We start from the raw sequence: 16,474 nt of genomic DNA on the forward strand, positions 1-16,474 counted from the left end.
ACATGATAAAGTAATTTTTTTAATATTTATCATATTATAAAAGATAATTTTATCTTTTATCATATATAAAAATATATAGTAATTGACTACCAATATATATATATGAAATAATTTTATTTTTGAAACACTAACTCCTAATATGTAATATTAGAGCGTTTTATTAGTTTCTTTTTTGGAGTTATCCAACTCTAATTACCTCTTTGAGGCGAGTTGGCTCCCTCCGGTATCCCCACGAGCTTCGACTCTTTGAGCCGGCTATGGGACTAATTCGGAGTGCGGGGGAGCAGTGATGGCTAAAGGTTCAGCCCCCTCCCCAAGAATGCATTCAGCAGGAATCGAACACATGTCCAACCCCACTAACTCAGCGCCAAATTACCAACTGAACTGCACCCATTGGGTAGTTTTATTAGTTTCTTTTCATATAAGATAATTATCTTATGTTATTGTGAGAAAATGAATGAGTTTCATCGTTATAAAAAAAAAAATTATAAAAATCAAAGTCAAAAAATATAAGAGAAATTATCTTGTTTGAAAGAAAAATAATATTTTCGAATGTTAAAATTCAAATGTTACCAAAATTCTGCTTATCGACCGTACCAACTAGGATGAATCTCAAACATTAACATTGTATAACAGAAAAATGTTTCAATCGGTGACGTGTTAAATCCCATCACGTAAATAGGTAAGATGGGAGCAAGCTTTTGTCGTTTCCACCATTTTCATCCTCTTCATTGTCCCTATGTAGGTCCTACCACTCTCTCTCTCTCTCTCTCTCTCTCTCTCTTACACACAACAAAACACAAACACACTCATCATCTTCACCTTTTACAACTTACACAAAAACTCTCCACCTTTTCTCGGGTTTCTGGAGTTTGAGGCTTATAATAGTAGCTTTTAGGGTCCGATCCAAACGATTCCAACCCCTCGCCGTCCGATTCCTCTCCTCACAATCTCAGCCGTTCCTTCACCATGTCTTCGCTATTAACTTCGAACCCCTTCAGCGTGGTCGTTTCCGCCATGCCATGCTATGTAGTTACTTGAACTCGTTTTCGTGTGTAAAATTTTCAACTCCTGAATCGATCTGCGTTTAACAAAGCTGAGATCTTTTTTGATTTTTTGGCCCACCCATGATGGAGGAACGGAACGTGAAGAGGCACCGCGTGGTTGACATGGTCCTTGACTGTGTTATACCTTACATCGACGACCCAAAAGACCGTGACGCTGTTTCTCAGGTGTGTCGGCAGTGGTATGAGCTCGACTCGTTGACCCGGAAGCACGTGACGATTGCTCTCTGTTACACCACCACGCCGGACCGCCTCCGACGGCGGTTCCCGCACCTGGAGTCGCTGAAGCTGAAGGGGAAACCAAGGGCTGCAATGTTCAACTTGATACCTGAGGATTGGGGAGGTCACGTGACACCTTGGGTTAGAGAGATTTCTCAGTATTTTGATTGCCTCAAGAGTCTCCATTTTCGCCGTATGATTGTTAGGGATTCAGATCTTCAGCTTCTTGCACGCTCACGTGGTGATGTGCTTCATGCTCTTAAGCTTGATAAGTGTTCTGGGTTTTCCACTGATGGCCTTTACTATGTTGGTCGATTTTGCAGGTGACTTGGTTTAATCATTAGTATTATGTTTGAAGGGTTCTGTTAACTTACTCAATGTTTTGATTAAAATTTTATTGAGGGAGATTCTGAAAGAAGAAGAAAAAAAAGTGATTTTTCTTCTAAAATTAATCAAAATCAAACATTTCCTTAGTTAAATTCTGGAAACCAGGATTGATTGGCATGCTCCTAGGTGTGAGTGTCAAGATAATTTGATTGATTGATTACTCAGAGGAAGAAGATACTGGTACTTATCTGTTGGAGTGATTAATGATTGTACATAACTGATAACTCCCACCTTTGATTGAGAGTTTCAGTTTCTTCTCTTTGGATATGCATATCCTTTTCCGTTTAGGGTTTGGATGCTGTTGCCTGAGTTTCATGTAGTTGGACTTGGACTTCGAGCTTCCAACCCTCGTTATTTTTTAATAGTACAATTTTTGTCTGATAGTTATTTAAGTTCTTTAGTTACTATTTTCTGAATCTTCATCGCTTAATTAGCAAGGCCAGGTGTTATCATCTGTTCTGCTAGTTCTCTCTGCTTTTATTGTTATGTTGCAGTTACAATTGTTTGGCAGGAAGCTTTTGTTTTATGCCCTTCCATAATAAATTGTGTTGTGCCCTTTTTTGTTCACATTATGTTATTGTTGAGGAATCATGGTATTTTTTTATGGGTGCATCCCGTGACAGAAGTCTATTCTAATTTCATTTTAGTCCCAATGTCCAGCAATTCTTTTGTAACTTCTCTGGTAGTTTTCCAAAAAAATGAAGTGATTGAAACCTTTCACTGAGTTGACTTGTTTCATGCTTCTGGAGTTTTGAATCTCCAAATTGATAGAATTTTCTAGTGATTGATCATTGAGATGGGGTAAGTCTAAAGGAGATGAAGTTCCTATATTTATTCCCCAAAACTATGCTGATCAACTTCTTATAACTTGTGGGCTGAAGTATTTAAACAGTTTGTTAGGCACTACATGGTGGTGACTTGTGAGGAACATGATCACAGAATTCAGTCATTCTGTTGTTCCCTCTGCTCTAGATATAACTATTCCTATACTTTATGCTTCATTAAAGGGAAAAAGAAACCTATAACTTTATCCTTTCATCTTCTTCTTTTTTCCCTGTGTTTCTTGGATAAAATTTCACATGATAATAGACATCTCTTTTTGCAGGGAAAAAATTTCATATTATGGAATTCTCAAGTACATTGATCCGAGTCCTTGTTTCTTGGAAGTTTGAAAATATGCCTGCAGTTATAAATTGTTGTGGCTCTGACTGTAAATTTTGCTTTTTGACAGGAATTTAAGAGTTTTGTTTTTAGAGGAAAGCTCAATTGTTGAGAACAATGGTCAATGGCTACATGAGCTTGCTTTGAATAATACAGTTCTTGAGACACTGAATTTTTACTTGACAGATATTGCTGATATCAAAATTCAAGACCTAGAACTTTTAGCCATAAATTGCCCCAACTTAGTGTCTGTGAAATTTACTGATTGTGAAATCTTGGATCTAGTGAACTTCTTCCGATATGCATCTGCTCTAGAAGAATTTTGTGGAGGTACCTACAATGAAGAACCAGATAAGTACTCTGCTATGACGTTACCAGCGAAGTTATGTCGATTGGGTTTAACATATATTGGAAAGAATGAGTTGCCAATAGTGTTCATGTTCGCAGCTGTACTAAAAAAATTGGATCTCCTCTATGCCATGCTGGATACAGAGGATCATTGTATGTTAATCGAAAGGTGCCCAAATTTGGAAGTCCTTGAGGTAAGTTTCAGAACTTTTGCTTATTAATTTCCCAAATTTACCTGTGTACTTTTCTATTGTGTATATGCATTCAATTATGCATATGTATACTCCACAAGTGCCAAACATGATTGCATATATTGATTTGAGCTTCTCTGGTGGAACAAAATGAAACATGAAAACTGTAAAATAATAAAATCCATTGAAATGGATATGGATATTTTGAGATAATAGGTTATTTTGAATGACCAGAACTGCATATGAAATATGTACTGTGACTGATATCTTCCCTTATGGACAGTCAAGGAATGTAATTGGAGATAGAGGTTTAGAAGTTCTTGGTCGCTGTTGTAGGAAGCTAAAAAGACTTAGGATTGAAAGAGGTGATGATGATCAAGGAATGGAGGATGAAGAAGGTACTGTTTCCCACAGAGGGTTAATTGCTTTGTCACAGGGCTGCACAGAACTTGAATATTTGGCTGTTTACGTATCCGATATAACAAATGCATCTCTGGAACATATCGGTGCTCACTTGAAAAACCTCTGTGATTTTCGCCTTGTCTTGCTTGATCATGAAGAGAAAATAACCGATTTGCCACTTGACAATGGAGTTCGAGCTTTACTGAGGGGTTGTGAGAAGCTTAATAGGTTTGCTCTCTATCTCCGGCGCGGTGGCTTGACTGATGTAGGTCTTGGTTACATTGGACAATACAGCCAGAATGTGAGATGGATGCTACTTGGTTACGTGGGGGAGTCTGATGCAGGGCTTTTGGAGTTCTCTAGGGGATGTCCTAGTCTTCAGAAACTTGAAATGAGAGGATGTTCCTTTTTCAGTGAGTATGCACTAGCTGTTGCTGCAACACAATTGACATCTCTAAGGTACTTGTGGGTGCAAGGGTATGGTGCATCTCCATCTGGACGTGATCTTTTGGCAATGGTTCGTCCCTTTTGGAATATTGAGTTGATTCCTTCTAGACGTGTGGCTATTAATAATGATCCTGAAGAGCCTGTAATTGTTGAGCATCCAGCTCATATTCTTGCATATTACTCTCTTGCTGGACAAAGATCAGATTTTCCAGATACTGTTGTACCTTTGGACCCTGCCACATATGTTGACGCCTAGAGTTGTATATATACCAATTTTTTGTTGCTCCCTCTTTCATCAAAATCTTGTTTGTAAGTTCTTGCTGTATTTGTAGTTCAGGGTTTTTCATTTTTTCTTTGCAATTCTCTAGACAATAATAGTCTTGTAATAAGCTTGTGTTTTCATTTGTAATTCAAAAACGCTTCTACCTACTCACGCAATTTGCTACCTTTAAAACTGACGATTCTCAATTTTGTGGATAAAAAGTAAAGAGTTGTCTTTCCTTTCATTCATATTTTCCCCACTTTTAAGTGTTTTTAGACATAATATGAATGAACGAGACAAATAAAAAAAAAAGGATGAAAATTTGTATGGTGGAAACTTTGGAACAAAATTAATTATTTCTCCCAAAACTAGTTAGTTGCAATTGTCCTTTTAGCTGGTGTCTCCTTTTGTATAACAAACCAGCCACCACCATGTGTCATCTCATCACCATCGTCATAACAGATATGTATTTGTCACTTTGTTAAGCGTAGTTTTGTCACTTAACAATGTTTCATTTTCTTCTCGTCTAAAGTGGCACGTCAAATGTAGGAACGACATGAAATTATAATGTTATTATGAAACTGTTTTTGGTTCCCAACTTTACCTTCTAAAGGATGGGTAGCTCATATATTATGTATGGATATGGATTATCTTTTTATGATACTATTATTTAATTTTTACTTAATTTTATTTTTAAAACCAATTTTATTATATAATGAAATCTTTTTAATTAATAAGATTTCATGCAACTATTTAATATCTGTAAATAATCCTGCTTCCTTATATATTCATTGGAAATTAGACTATAACCTTGATTATCAGAGTTAGCAAAAAAAAAACATGAATTTTTTTTTTAAGTAAAAAAAATTGCTTTTTAAATTATAGATGTCTAAAAAGTTATAAGCTAATTAGTTAAAAAAAATTTAACAAAACTAAAGCACATGGGAAAAAAAGTTTTAATGTTTTTCTGGAAAACTATAAAGAATAATTTCTGTAAAAAAAAGTTATATAATAAGAACATTTTTCTTAAAATTTTATTGACATGCGTCATATTGATTTTCAATTTCTCCTAGTTGACATTTGATACTTGTATTTCCTTTTTAATTTCCTGTGACTCTTTTATAGCCCTATTCCAAGATCCATTTTGGTGTTGATTTTTTGCTGAATCATTTTTGAAAAAAAAAAAAAAAAAAAAAAAAACTGGATTATAAAATTAACAATATCAGGATCGACCCTGCAATTTTCAATTTTCCCGCATTGAAAGGAACACTAATAATATAATAGATGCCAGATCGATGAATAAGCATAATGGAACTGCAATAGTGGTTGAATCCGTGGAACATAAAGTCAATTCCATTAATGGGTGTACAGTGTACTGTAGGGAGTTATATATAGCTTTATTCAGCAGCTCAAACTCCGTTAATCATAGTGATAATAATTAAAATATTGAAATTCTCCAAACCTTGACCTTCCAACCATTAAAACAAGCCTAAAAAATTGGAAAGAACTATTATCATTTAGCCTAACCTTATTTACTCTTTTGTGTTCTTTCTTAGCAAAATTGATAATTGTACATACCTTTTTTTTTTCCTCTCATATTCTTCACATTTTTTTTTTTGGTAAATATTCTTCACATTTTTTAATTTGAAAAAAATCTCCTCAATACAATCAAAAGTGAGAACTTATAATTTACAATTTAAAAAGGCATCCAACTCTCATGCTATGGGAGGAATCTGAAATCTTTGGTACCGGTAGGCGGCAAGTAACACTACTCTTCTTTTTATACCAAATAATGGGTGTTATAGACAGCTACTTTTACATCTCCACATATATATAAAACTAGGATCATTCATATATCAGTTAGGATATTCATACTATTAAATTTTTTTACTATCACTTCACTACCACTCTAATTATCATTGGATTAGAGGAAAAGTTGAATGAAAAGAGAAAAAAAAAATAACTTTTGAATCCAATGATGATTAGAGTGGTAATGGAGTGGTATTAGAAAAATTTGGTAGTATGAATATCCTACCTTTTCATATATATACTATCTTTTACCACATTTTTTTATGGGTTATATAAATCTTATGTTACAGGACCACAGTGCAACTTTCCTATAGAGACAGCAGAGAGAAAATAAGACGAGGAAAGAAAAAAAAATATGCGAGTCCCATGTCTTCATTGTATCCGCAAGAAAATCATTATTTTTCCTGCAACGTAAGATTTATATAACATTTTTGTATGGAAAAAAGTTTGTCCTTCTAAAGAAAATAACTTTATGTCATTTTAGATCTTATCCGTTGATTTTCGTCAATCAACGGTTAAGATTTATTGAATTTTATTGCGAATTATTAATTAATTAAAGTTTGACCCAATAAATCATAACCGTTAATCGACAGAAATCAACTGTTAGTATCTAAAATGACACAAAGTTATCCTTTAAAAAAACAAATGTTTTTTCCCCTTTTATATATGGGAAAAACATCTATCCTTTTAAAGGATATAAGTTTATATCCTTTAAGATCTTAACCGTTGATTTTCGTCCATCAACGGTTATAATCTATTGGGCCAAATTTAATGGGCCAAATTTATTATCAATTAATTAATAATTTTAATCCAATAAATTATAACCGTTGGTGGACGGAAATCAACGGTTAGGATCTAAAAAGATATAAGTTTATATCCTTTAAAATGATAGATGTTATTCCTTTTATATATATATATATATATTGACCGATTTATCAATTATCCGCTTAATCCAATTCGTGGGATTCATTAGAGGGAGGCTGCCACTTTTCATATCTTGTGAAGATATCAAATTAAACTTTACCATACGTTATATGCACATTTATTATGTTCTTTCGGCCAACACCATAGTACAAAAAAGTCATGTGTGATAAGGATCCTTGGATATGTGGGCCAAACCAAATTGTAGAGGAGCAATCTTTTTGCATGGTGATAGCAAAGCAAGCCAAATGCACCGTTGCCGTAAAGGTTAGTCCAAAAAAGTTGCTAGGTAAAGATTTGTCCTACATCTTTTCAGATTAAAAGAAGGATAAAGAGGAACCGTTGTACTGTTTATCTTTCTCTAGATATGATCACATCACATTAATTAGAAATAAAGTTGCTGAAGCTGAGCTTCTCTAGATATATACACAAACTATATATAATTTTAAAGTTGAAGGTTGCATCACTTACAAAATGAAAAGTTAGCAACAATCATATTCGTCACATTGGGTTGGAACTTATTGTTAGGAGAAATTTAACGTGGCATTCAGCTAATGACTTGAACTAACTTTAAAACCTTTAATTTCTTAGTATAGCTTTAGCAGCAAAATAAGTAGTAACATAATTCATATTGCAACTCCAAGACAGACACAATCACAGAAACTTACCATTAGTTAATATTAGTATTAAGAGTTCAATATGCACTATGCAATCTAAAGTTGGCTGTTTAATTTTTATTGACAGTTTTAGTATGAACAAAATCTGCTTAGTGCATGCAGCTAGAATATGTTATTGGGTTCTCAAGTAAAATAAAGAATCAAAATAAAGCATGATGCTTCCAGAGACCAGTAAAAGAAGAAACAAAGCTGACGCAACAGTATTGCCACCAAAAAAAGGTTGATTGGTGGAAGCAGAAATATCAAAGAAAAGGTAGAACTGGATTGGCTGAAAATCGAAATTAATAAAAGATGAGTGTGATAGTGTGAGCCACATTTGCATTCCTACGTGAATATGCCTATATTCTGACCCAATGAGCATGGGATTCTAATTAAGTGGAATGCAAATTCAGATTCTACTACCTAAGTGATTCTGACTAAACCTGGTCAACTTGGCCATATTGTTTTCATAAAGCAGCAAATGATTAACGATTGCGGAAAGCGTTTCAAAGACAAAAAAGCTTACTCTATCAGATGCTGCTTAAAATTTCAATGGAATTGCTTAACTGGAATAAATTTTTGGTGCTACTGTTACACCAAAGATTCAGTACATCTCACCAATAAAAATATTGCATGTCAGCCAAAGTTTTCTTTTCTCAGCCAAATTTTTTCTCTTTCCTCTGATATGTAATGTTCCTATTGGTAGGATGCACTGAATCTAAGTGCAACAATAGCACCAAAAATTTATTCGCTCAATTGAGTCATCCACATCAGCAAGTGAACTGGCTACTTTCATAATTAATATTCCGTTTTTCAGAAACAGGAGGAACTTCAATTTTGGAATATGTAATAGGGAAAATATGTTTGCACAAACTATGTATGTAAAGTATAATATAATTTGGATCATTCAAAAAAAGTTAAATGTCCAATTTTTTATATAGGAGTATGTGGGAACTGTGTGATGGTAAGTTTTTGCAACTATTATAACTATCTAATTAGTTCATTATTTTTTATTTTGGGTTACTATTTCTTGTATTTGGGAATTGGGACCCAGAGGTTAGAATTGAAAACCATCATCAGCTTTGAGATTTGCCTCATATTTTAAGTAGAACATTGGTATCATTATGTTCTTCAATTTGTAGGTTATTGGATAATAATGAATGCTTTTAATTGAAAGCAAATTACATCTTGAAACAGTGATTAGTATTTAGTACACGTGTGATCTAATGGAATTCAATGATTACTGAACTTTGTCACGTTGCTCAAGACTTCGAATACCTGAATGGTGCATCATGTGATGCTGATTGAGTCTACAAAGAAATAGACATATTAACTGTCAAACTAGGAGATAAACAGGAAAACTTCAAAAAAAATTAATTCCAAATTTACAGTTGAAGGAATTAAAACATTATTGATGTTCATAAACCAAGTAGCCTCAAATCATCTACATTAACCATGCAAAGCTAGGATCTATGAGGTAGAACTGAATGTTGTTTATAACACGATCAGAGTTGGCATTACAGTGCATGAATACCAAAAATAGCTTCCTTATTGAAGTCATTAGAAGCCGTCCTGAAACCTGGGGTCTTTAGCTTGGCATAAGCCTCATGAAAAGCACAGTCATAGAGATCCTGCCCTTGCAACTTCAGGGTCTTGGAAGAGATACCAGATGAAGATGACATGAACATATCGTCACAAATTGGGTTGAAAACCATGAAAGATCCATCATTGTAGTGATTAATCCATTCCGGTTGTACTTTTGACAAGCTAGTCAGCTTCTGTTGTGGTGAAGGCATGTGAGACTCATTGAACAAAAGATGCTTGTCTTGATCAGATGTGGTAGTTTCTGCAAGATTAACAATGGTGATATCATGGATACTAGGTCTCCTTTTACTCTCTTTTCCTCCAGAAAGTTTTTGCCTTATGTAATATTTTTGAGCATGGCTTGCCACTTGGGTTGGAGTCTTTGTTATCACAAAATTGCGAGAGATATTTCTCCAGTCCCCTTTACCATACTTTATAAGTCCCATCAGAAAACGCCTGTAATTCAAAACCCAAAAATCCATGTCAAGCACAGGAACCAAAAAAAGTATAGAGATTGAAACTGCATAAATAGTACCAAATGAAAGTAACTTAAAATTATATTTAACATGTCAGCAGTTTTTGAACATGGTGAGCCTCCAACAGTAGTAAAGTTGTTCCATTATGACTAAAAGGTCATTAATTCGAATCTGAAAAACAATTTCTTTGCAAGTATCCAGTGACAAGGCTGCATATAAATATTGTCCTCGCCCTTATATTTTCTAGTTGGGGTTTAACGGGGAGTGATTTTTAATGGTATATTTCAGCAGTTTTTGGAATGCATATGCAGTTTAAAATCTAATATACTAATAGAATTCACCGGTCAAATTAGAGTATAGCTAGTTAGCTAGATTGACAAAGCAGCAAATCATATTAGTCTGATAATAAACCGCTGGAACAATGACTTTGTGATATAGTCATGATTCATTATCAGAATCTCAATAACAATATATTTTCCTGCTCATTCCCCAAACAGAAAAAAAGAGACAAAGACAATTTAAGATTATGAAATGAAACTCACCTATGTTCCTCTTCTGTCCAAGGGACCCCTTTCTTCCTCTCTTGATCAGAACTCCTAACAGTTGAAGGCCTCTTTCTGCATCCATCAGAATTCTGGTTATCAACAAGCTCCAAGGTGAAACAAGAAGTAGGATATCCAGGAACTGGAACCCTCCCTGCTTCTATTTCAGTGACATCTTCTTCCAAATCCTTGTACTGCTTGATCACATCAAAGACAGTTTTCCCAGGTAGCATGGATGCCACCTTCAGCCATCGGTCTGGTGTATCCTCATCATATATGGCAAGGGCACTTTCAAACTGCTTATTCTCTTCTCTAGTCCATTCTGTGTTGTGGCACTCTTGGACAAACCAATTTGAATTTTCCATGAAACAAGATAGATAAGGAGTTTCGAATTCCATATCTTAAACCTTGCAAAATTCCCCCTACACTAAAGAAATGGAGATGAGGAACTAGAAAGACATGCACAACAACAAAGATATTATATAACTTTGATTCAAAGGGCATAAATTTTTTTGTTTAGAATCTTTAAAATGTAATCAAGAACCTGCTTTCCTTGAGAGCACAAGCTAAAGAATCTATAAAAGTTTTATCTTTTTGAATCGAGGAGAATCTTTGGAAAAAAATCATGACGTACCAAGATTTTGATGCTTGAGTATAAACATGATGGAGAATTTGAAAAGATAATTTTTTGAACTCAAAAAATAAAAATATTAGTTTCTCGTAGACTAACCCAGAAGCGAGACCTTGTGATGCTGATAATAGGATAGCAGCTCTCAGAGCAGAGAGATAAATATAAAAGAAAAAAACCCAACAGCAAGATGATGCAGAAAGTGAACAGTGAAGACCCAATTGAGAAAAGAGAGATTCTTTACAATCAGGAAAGAAAAAGAGAGAAACTGTTTCCTTTTGTTATTTCTTCGTGATGAAGCAAGTTTTGAAAGCAAATGCAGATAACACTAAACAGAACTGGAACTGAAACTGAAAGAGAGTTAGGAGTTGATGTGAGAGAGAAGTTGCTTTGGATGAATATAAAACACTTGCTAGCAGCCAGAACTAGGGACAAAAATTCAGTCCTATCTTATAAGCATTTAATTAAGAGTTTAATATTTCTCGTATAAATTTTATCTCTTACGTATACATAAAAGTGGATGGAGCACGTATGAAGAAAAAAAGAGAGAAAAAAATATAAACTTCATATATTTTTATATATATAGAAGATAAATTAAAAAATTAATTTATATTTTATAACATGAGAAACAATAAATCCTTTAATTAATTAAAAAAAACTTCTATGAAAAAAGGAATGTATTTTTCGTAGGTATCGATATATTGTCCATTTCTTAATGTCTTATATTCCTTTTAATCTTAACTTGTATTTAGTGAAAAACTATTAAATATAGCTGTTATGTTTTGTTTTTTTATGTGTGTGTGGAGGGAGGCTTAATCTATTTTGGATGAGGGAGGCTTAATCTATTTTGGATGAACACAGAACACTTCTATTCACTGGCGGAGCCGGGCTACAATTTGAGCCAAGATCAAAAAATTATGTGTGTATTTATTTTTTTTAATTTTAATTAATCAATATCATAATATATTTAAATTATATTAAATACAAAAGAACACCTGAGCAACCAGCACTACGAAGAATAATAATTTTATTAAATATTTTTTAATTTTACTTAAAATAATTTATTTTTTATACAAGTGAAAATTAGACACATAACCTAATACAACTTGCCAAAACTTTCACCAAAAATATTTTAAGTTTTACATAGGGCTAAATTATAATTTTAATCCGTATCAAATTATAAATAATTATATAATTATATATAATAAGTATAATTTGTTAAAATTTAGTCCAGCTCCAGATCACACCCACACTACACGTGGCTCCGCCACCGCTTCCATTAGTTCCATAAACTAAATAAATATTTAATTGAAATTAAATAAATCAAATGGTTTAAATGCAGGAATTGGAGTGATCTCTGTACAGAAAATATTTATGCCAAGGTTGAACATTGATTGTGACGTTGTAAAGATTCTATGTTTGAAATTCATTTATAGTGGTTAAGGGGAAAAAAATGTGATGAAAAGTACAAATAAACTGATAAAAAGTATCAACTCTCATAGTACGGAGAATACATATAGAACCAATATTTTCATTTTGATCAAGACAATAATAAACAAATAAAACATACAGATTTACCCCCAAAAAAAAAAACATAGGTAAATAATGAAGAAGGTAAAAAGGAGGGGGAAAAGGTATAACATATAGAGGGAAGGTAGTGAGGAAAACAGAAGCACCCGCAGAATAGCACAAAATCGAAATATAGCCGGGCCTCGTAAAGCAGACATGTATTTTAAGCAATCTTCAGCATTGAACAAAGCATTAGGAGTGACCATGGTAGTTAAAATTGAGATTTTACCTATAATTGGAGGAAGGATAAAAAATTGTAAAACGTAAAATCTTAACGTGAAAAAAATCGTAAAAAAATCATAAAAACGTAAAAGCGTTTATAATTTTGATGAAATCATTTTGATAAAAAAAGGGGCAAGATCCACTTATCACCGAAAAAGTTTACCACTATTACAACCAATTTAATCATCGTTGATTTCCGTCAATCTAACGGTTATAATTTATTGAAAATTAATAATTAATTAATAAGTGTGACAGAATAAATGTTACTAATTTCCAATAAATTATAACCGTTAGATTGACGGAAATCAACGATGATTAAATTGGTTGTAAGAGTGGTAAACTTTTTCGGTGATAAGTGGATCCTTTCCCAAAAATAAAATTGTAAAAGCACATATTTAAATCGAGATTTTAACTATCATGATAGTGACCATGTCATTTAGGCATTGCATTGCTTTGACGGAGAATTCTCCTCATATTTCAAATACTGAGGAGTTTGATGCCCCCGAAGCTTGGTAATCGTGAAGACAGAGTCACGTGGACTGAGACTAGCGATGAAATGTTCTCTGTCAAATCCGCCTTTAACTTGGTCGAAGGGACCCCAACTCGCCATAGTCAGGGAAATGGAGCCATCCCTTGGAGGTGGCAAGGCCCTAGAAGGATTCAAATGTTCATTTGGAAGGCCATTGGGAATCATTTGTTAACCAATGTAAAAAGAGAGCGAATGGGGCTAACGGTGGATAATCTTTGCAATTTCTGCCGCTTGGAGCCGGAGGACACCACACATATTTTGAGGGATTGTGTTTTGAGCAGAGGTATCTGGGACCGAGTTGGAGATGGAAGACTGTCGCATGATTTCTATGGCTTAGAGGGGAAAACGTGGCTAGAACTTAACCTTGAGCCCCTTCTGCCAAACCCCACTCAACGAAATTGGAGCTTGGTTTTTGGGGTCCTATGTTGGCTGGTTTGGAAAGCGAGGAATGAATAGATCTTTGAGGGTAAACAAGCAAATTAGGCAGCAATCATCAGACAAGCAAACATGTTTGTGTGGAACTTCAAAGCGGCTTCAGCAGCCCTGGACCGACAGGGACTTCAAAGGAGGAATAAGGACGAGCTGCAAATTGCTTGGAAATTCCCACCCCAAGGTTGGGTTAAAATGAACTCTGACGGGTCTAGCAGTTTGGATGGCTCTCTGTCTAGCTGCGGAGGGGTCATTAGAGATGAAGCAGGTTCTTGGATGGGAGGGTTTTGCAGGAAATTGGGATTTGGATCCTCTTTGTGGGCTGAGGTTTAGGGTATTCTCAATGGCCTCCATGTTGCTTGGGACCTTGGATTTAGGAAGGTATGGATAGAGACTGACTCTGATGTTGCAATTAGACTGATCGAAGGGAACTGTGCAAACTGTCATCCGCTGGCTCCACTGATTGCTCAAATTCGGGTTTGGCTTTGCAAGCAATGGCAAACTAGTATCACCCATACCTTTAGGGAAGGGAACTCTGTTGCGGATGCTTTGGCAGCCAAGGGGAAGTTGCTAGACACTTGGGATTTGCAGCTATTCCCAGTGATCCCTTTGGATTGCAGAGATCTTTTTTGTTAGAGATTTGATGGGAGTAACTACCCCTAGATCCTGTTTTATTTCTTAATTCTGATTTTTCCCTTATGTTAAAAAATAAAATAAAAAAAATCCTGAATCGTAATTTAAATTGCAGTAACAAAGCGAAAAATCATACACGTACAAACTCAGAATTCAGAGGAAAGGTATTCATGATGTGTACATCACATAATAGTATTTGATAAAAGAGTAAAATGATAAAATGGGCAAATTAGCTTAATTTCAAATAGTGTTAAAGATGGATTTGGATGAAAAAAAATCAGAGCATTAATTGATAAGAAAAATGCATAGGGGTCTAAGTGATAAAAGAGTAAATCATACGAGGTTTATGAATTTTTCCCTTATTTTTTTTTTTTGAAACATAGAAGCAAGCATATATAAATTGAGCTTTACTTTTCTTCAGCTGTTTGACATCCAGTAAATAAATTCGGGGGATTATAATCATACAGAGGTTGGTGAAAGCATTAAATGTGAAAAATCATAATCGATCAACAATGTAAGATCATTATTGGACGTCCAGCAGCCGAAGAAATAATTTTACCTATATAAATTGGGATTATCATTTTTGCAGCAGTGGCAGAAAAAATAATATCTGCCACTTAGAAAAAAAATCTGACCTACTAAGTTTAGTTCTTTTAAAAAATAAAAAATAATATAAAAATCAATGTGAGAGGAACTGTGTAACACCCCGTTCTAGAACCGGATTGTTATCATTGCGTACGGCATTAAGCGCAGTTACCATCACATGTTCAATTAAATTCCGAATAAATTTTTCTTTTTAAAATGTGTCAAATTTAAAATAATCAAGTGTGTGATCATAACCATATTTGCTATGCGGAATAACGGGACTAAACTTAATATTATATCCCCTGTATATTAGACAATACGTCGTTGAAGGTCTTCATCTATTTAATTATCCATTTAATTCTACACTTCTTTTATTCTTCCCATCTTCTACTATGTTATGGTATTCTTCATTAGCTACGCGTGGGTTCAAACCGCGCTCAAATCGGAGCATCGTAGCCAAAGTTAGGCATTTACTAAGAAAAGTGGTGCAAAATCTCCAGGACCCCCGCGCCCGTAGCGTGGGATCCACGCCAAGAGCGTGGGCAACCAGAAAGTTGGCACCCCCAGCATGGGAGTGGCGCCCTCAGCGTAGATGCTACTGTCTGGTTCTGTAATTTGGCGCCCCAAGCGTGAATCTGGCGCCTCAGGCGCCATCCACAGGGCTGGGTGACCCAAAACAAGGTCATTTAACCTACCTATGGTTTTCCACCCATAACTTGAGCTATACTCACTCAAATTACACTATTTTGGTCTCTATGGAAAGCTAAGAGAAATGTCTACAACTTCCATAGAGACATCAAAGTCTAATTCCATCACATTGGGTATGAAAATTGGTCAACCGGACAGGATGTCTTTGTTTTCTCAACATTTCCCAATTTAGCAGTAGGTACCTAATTTAGTTTCCTGTTCAACAATCAAATACTTAATGAGAATACATATATTGAACTTAAAGTAATCATCAATTACAATTCATGTTCATTACAATTCATGGAACTTAGCTTACAAAACACTATGATCACTCCCTTGACTCCCATCAACAAAGAGATAACCAAAGGCATGAGCATAAGCTAAGTCCATTCCAAATAAGCAGATCATACATCTATCAATTGTATATTAATTACAATCCTATACATGTGAGCTACAAAACAACATGTATAATATCAAAATACAGGATCCTCATGCATCGCTACTAGTCTAAGTATGGCCACTTGCCACTGGTGGCCCCTGCAGCATCCTTACCTGAAAGGGGGTCCCCGCAACACGGGGTGAGATATACGAATATATCCAGTAAACCAGGGGTCCTTGGAGCATCTCTCCACCCCACAGTTCCATATCAGTGTAATAGCAATAACAATAATAATGCAGTAAATACATATCTATGCAAAGTGCAATAACATCTCTAGGAGAAAT

At 34.8% G+C, this 16,474-nt stretch overlaps 2 protein-coding genes across 5 annotated transcripts; one reads left to right on the plus strand and one right to left on the minus strand.

The window, feature by feature from the left end:
- The first annotated feature begins 750 nt into the window (after positions 1-750).
- LOC133301108 (coronatine-insensitive protein 1-like) lies at positions 751-4,685 on the plus strand. 2 transcript variants are annotated; one of them, XM_061500716.1, is made up of 4 exons: positions 751-1,606; positions 2,776-2,805; positions 2,902-3,373; positions 3,654-4,685. In XM_061500716.1, exons 1-4 carry the CDS (start codon positions 1,128-1,130, stop codon positions 4,473-4,475), a joined length of 1,803 nt encoding a protein of 600 aa, XP_061356700.1. In that variant the 5' UTR covers positions 751-1,127; the 3' UTR covers positions 4,476-4,685. The 2 variants fall into 2 exon arrangements, with proteins under 2 accessions (XP_061356700.1, XP_061356701.1); XM_061500717.1 differs by lacking the exon at positions 2,776-2,805 and having other exon boundaries at positions 753-1,606.
- A 4,519-nt stretch (positions 4,686-9,204) lies between these two features.
- On the minus strand, positions 9,205-11,494 carry LOC133301111 (transcription factor DIVARICATA-like). Of its 3 annotated transcripts, none has more exons than XM_061500721.1 (3): positions 11,200-11,494; positions 10,470-10,891; positions 9,205-9,907 (listed from the first exon to the last, which is right to left on the minus strand). In XM_061500721.1, the coding sequence occupies exons 2-3, from the start codon at positions 10,865-10,867 to the stop codon at positions 9,385-9,387; spliced, it is 921 nt and encodes a 306-aa protein (XP_061356705.1). In that variant the 5' UTR covers positions 10,868-10,891; positions 11,200-11,494; the 3' UTR covers positions 9,205-9,384. The 3 variants fall into 3 exon arrangements, with proteins under 3 accessions (XP_061356705.1, XP_061356704.1, XP_061356703.1); XM_061500720.1 differs by having other exon boundaries at positions 10,470-10,896; XM_061500719.1 differs by having other exon boundaries at positions 10,470-11,494.
- Positions 11,495-16,474: the final 4,980 nt, after the last annotated feature.

The sequence above is a fragment of the Gastrolobium bilobum genome, unplaced genomic scaffold (assembly GCF_033153095.1).
Source record: "Gastrolobium bilobum isolate Gb01-03AN ecotype WA unplaced genomic scaffold, APGP_CSIRO_Gbil_v1 utg10099, whole genome shotgun sequence".
Lineage (NCBI taxonomy): Eukaryota > Viridiplantae > Streptophyta > Magnoliopsida > Fabales > Fabaceae > Gastrolobium > Gastrolobium bilobum.

Coding starts and splice junctions, on each gene's coding strand:
- LOC133301108 (XM_061500716.1), top strand. CDS start 1,128: ATGATGGAGGAACGGAACGTGAAGAGGCACCGCGTGGTTGACATGGTC. Junction 1,607..2,775: donor TATGTTGGTCGATTTTGCAG/GTGACTTGGTTT, acceptor CTCTTTTTGCAG/GGAAAAAATTTCATATTATG. Junction 2,806..2,901: donor TCATATTATGGAATTCTCAA/GTACATTGATCC, acceptor GCTTTTTGACAG/GAATTTAAGAGTTTTGTTTT.
- LOC133301111 (XM_061500721.1), bottom strand. CDS start 10,867: ATGGAATTCGAAACTCCTTATCTATCTTGTTTCATGGAAAATTCAAAT. Junction 9,908..10,469: donor TGGACAGAAGAGGAACATAG/GTGAGTTTCATT, acceptor TTTGAATTACAG/GCGTTTTCTGATGGGACTTA.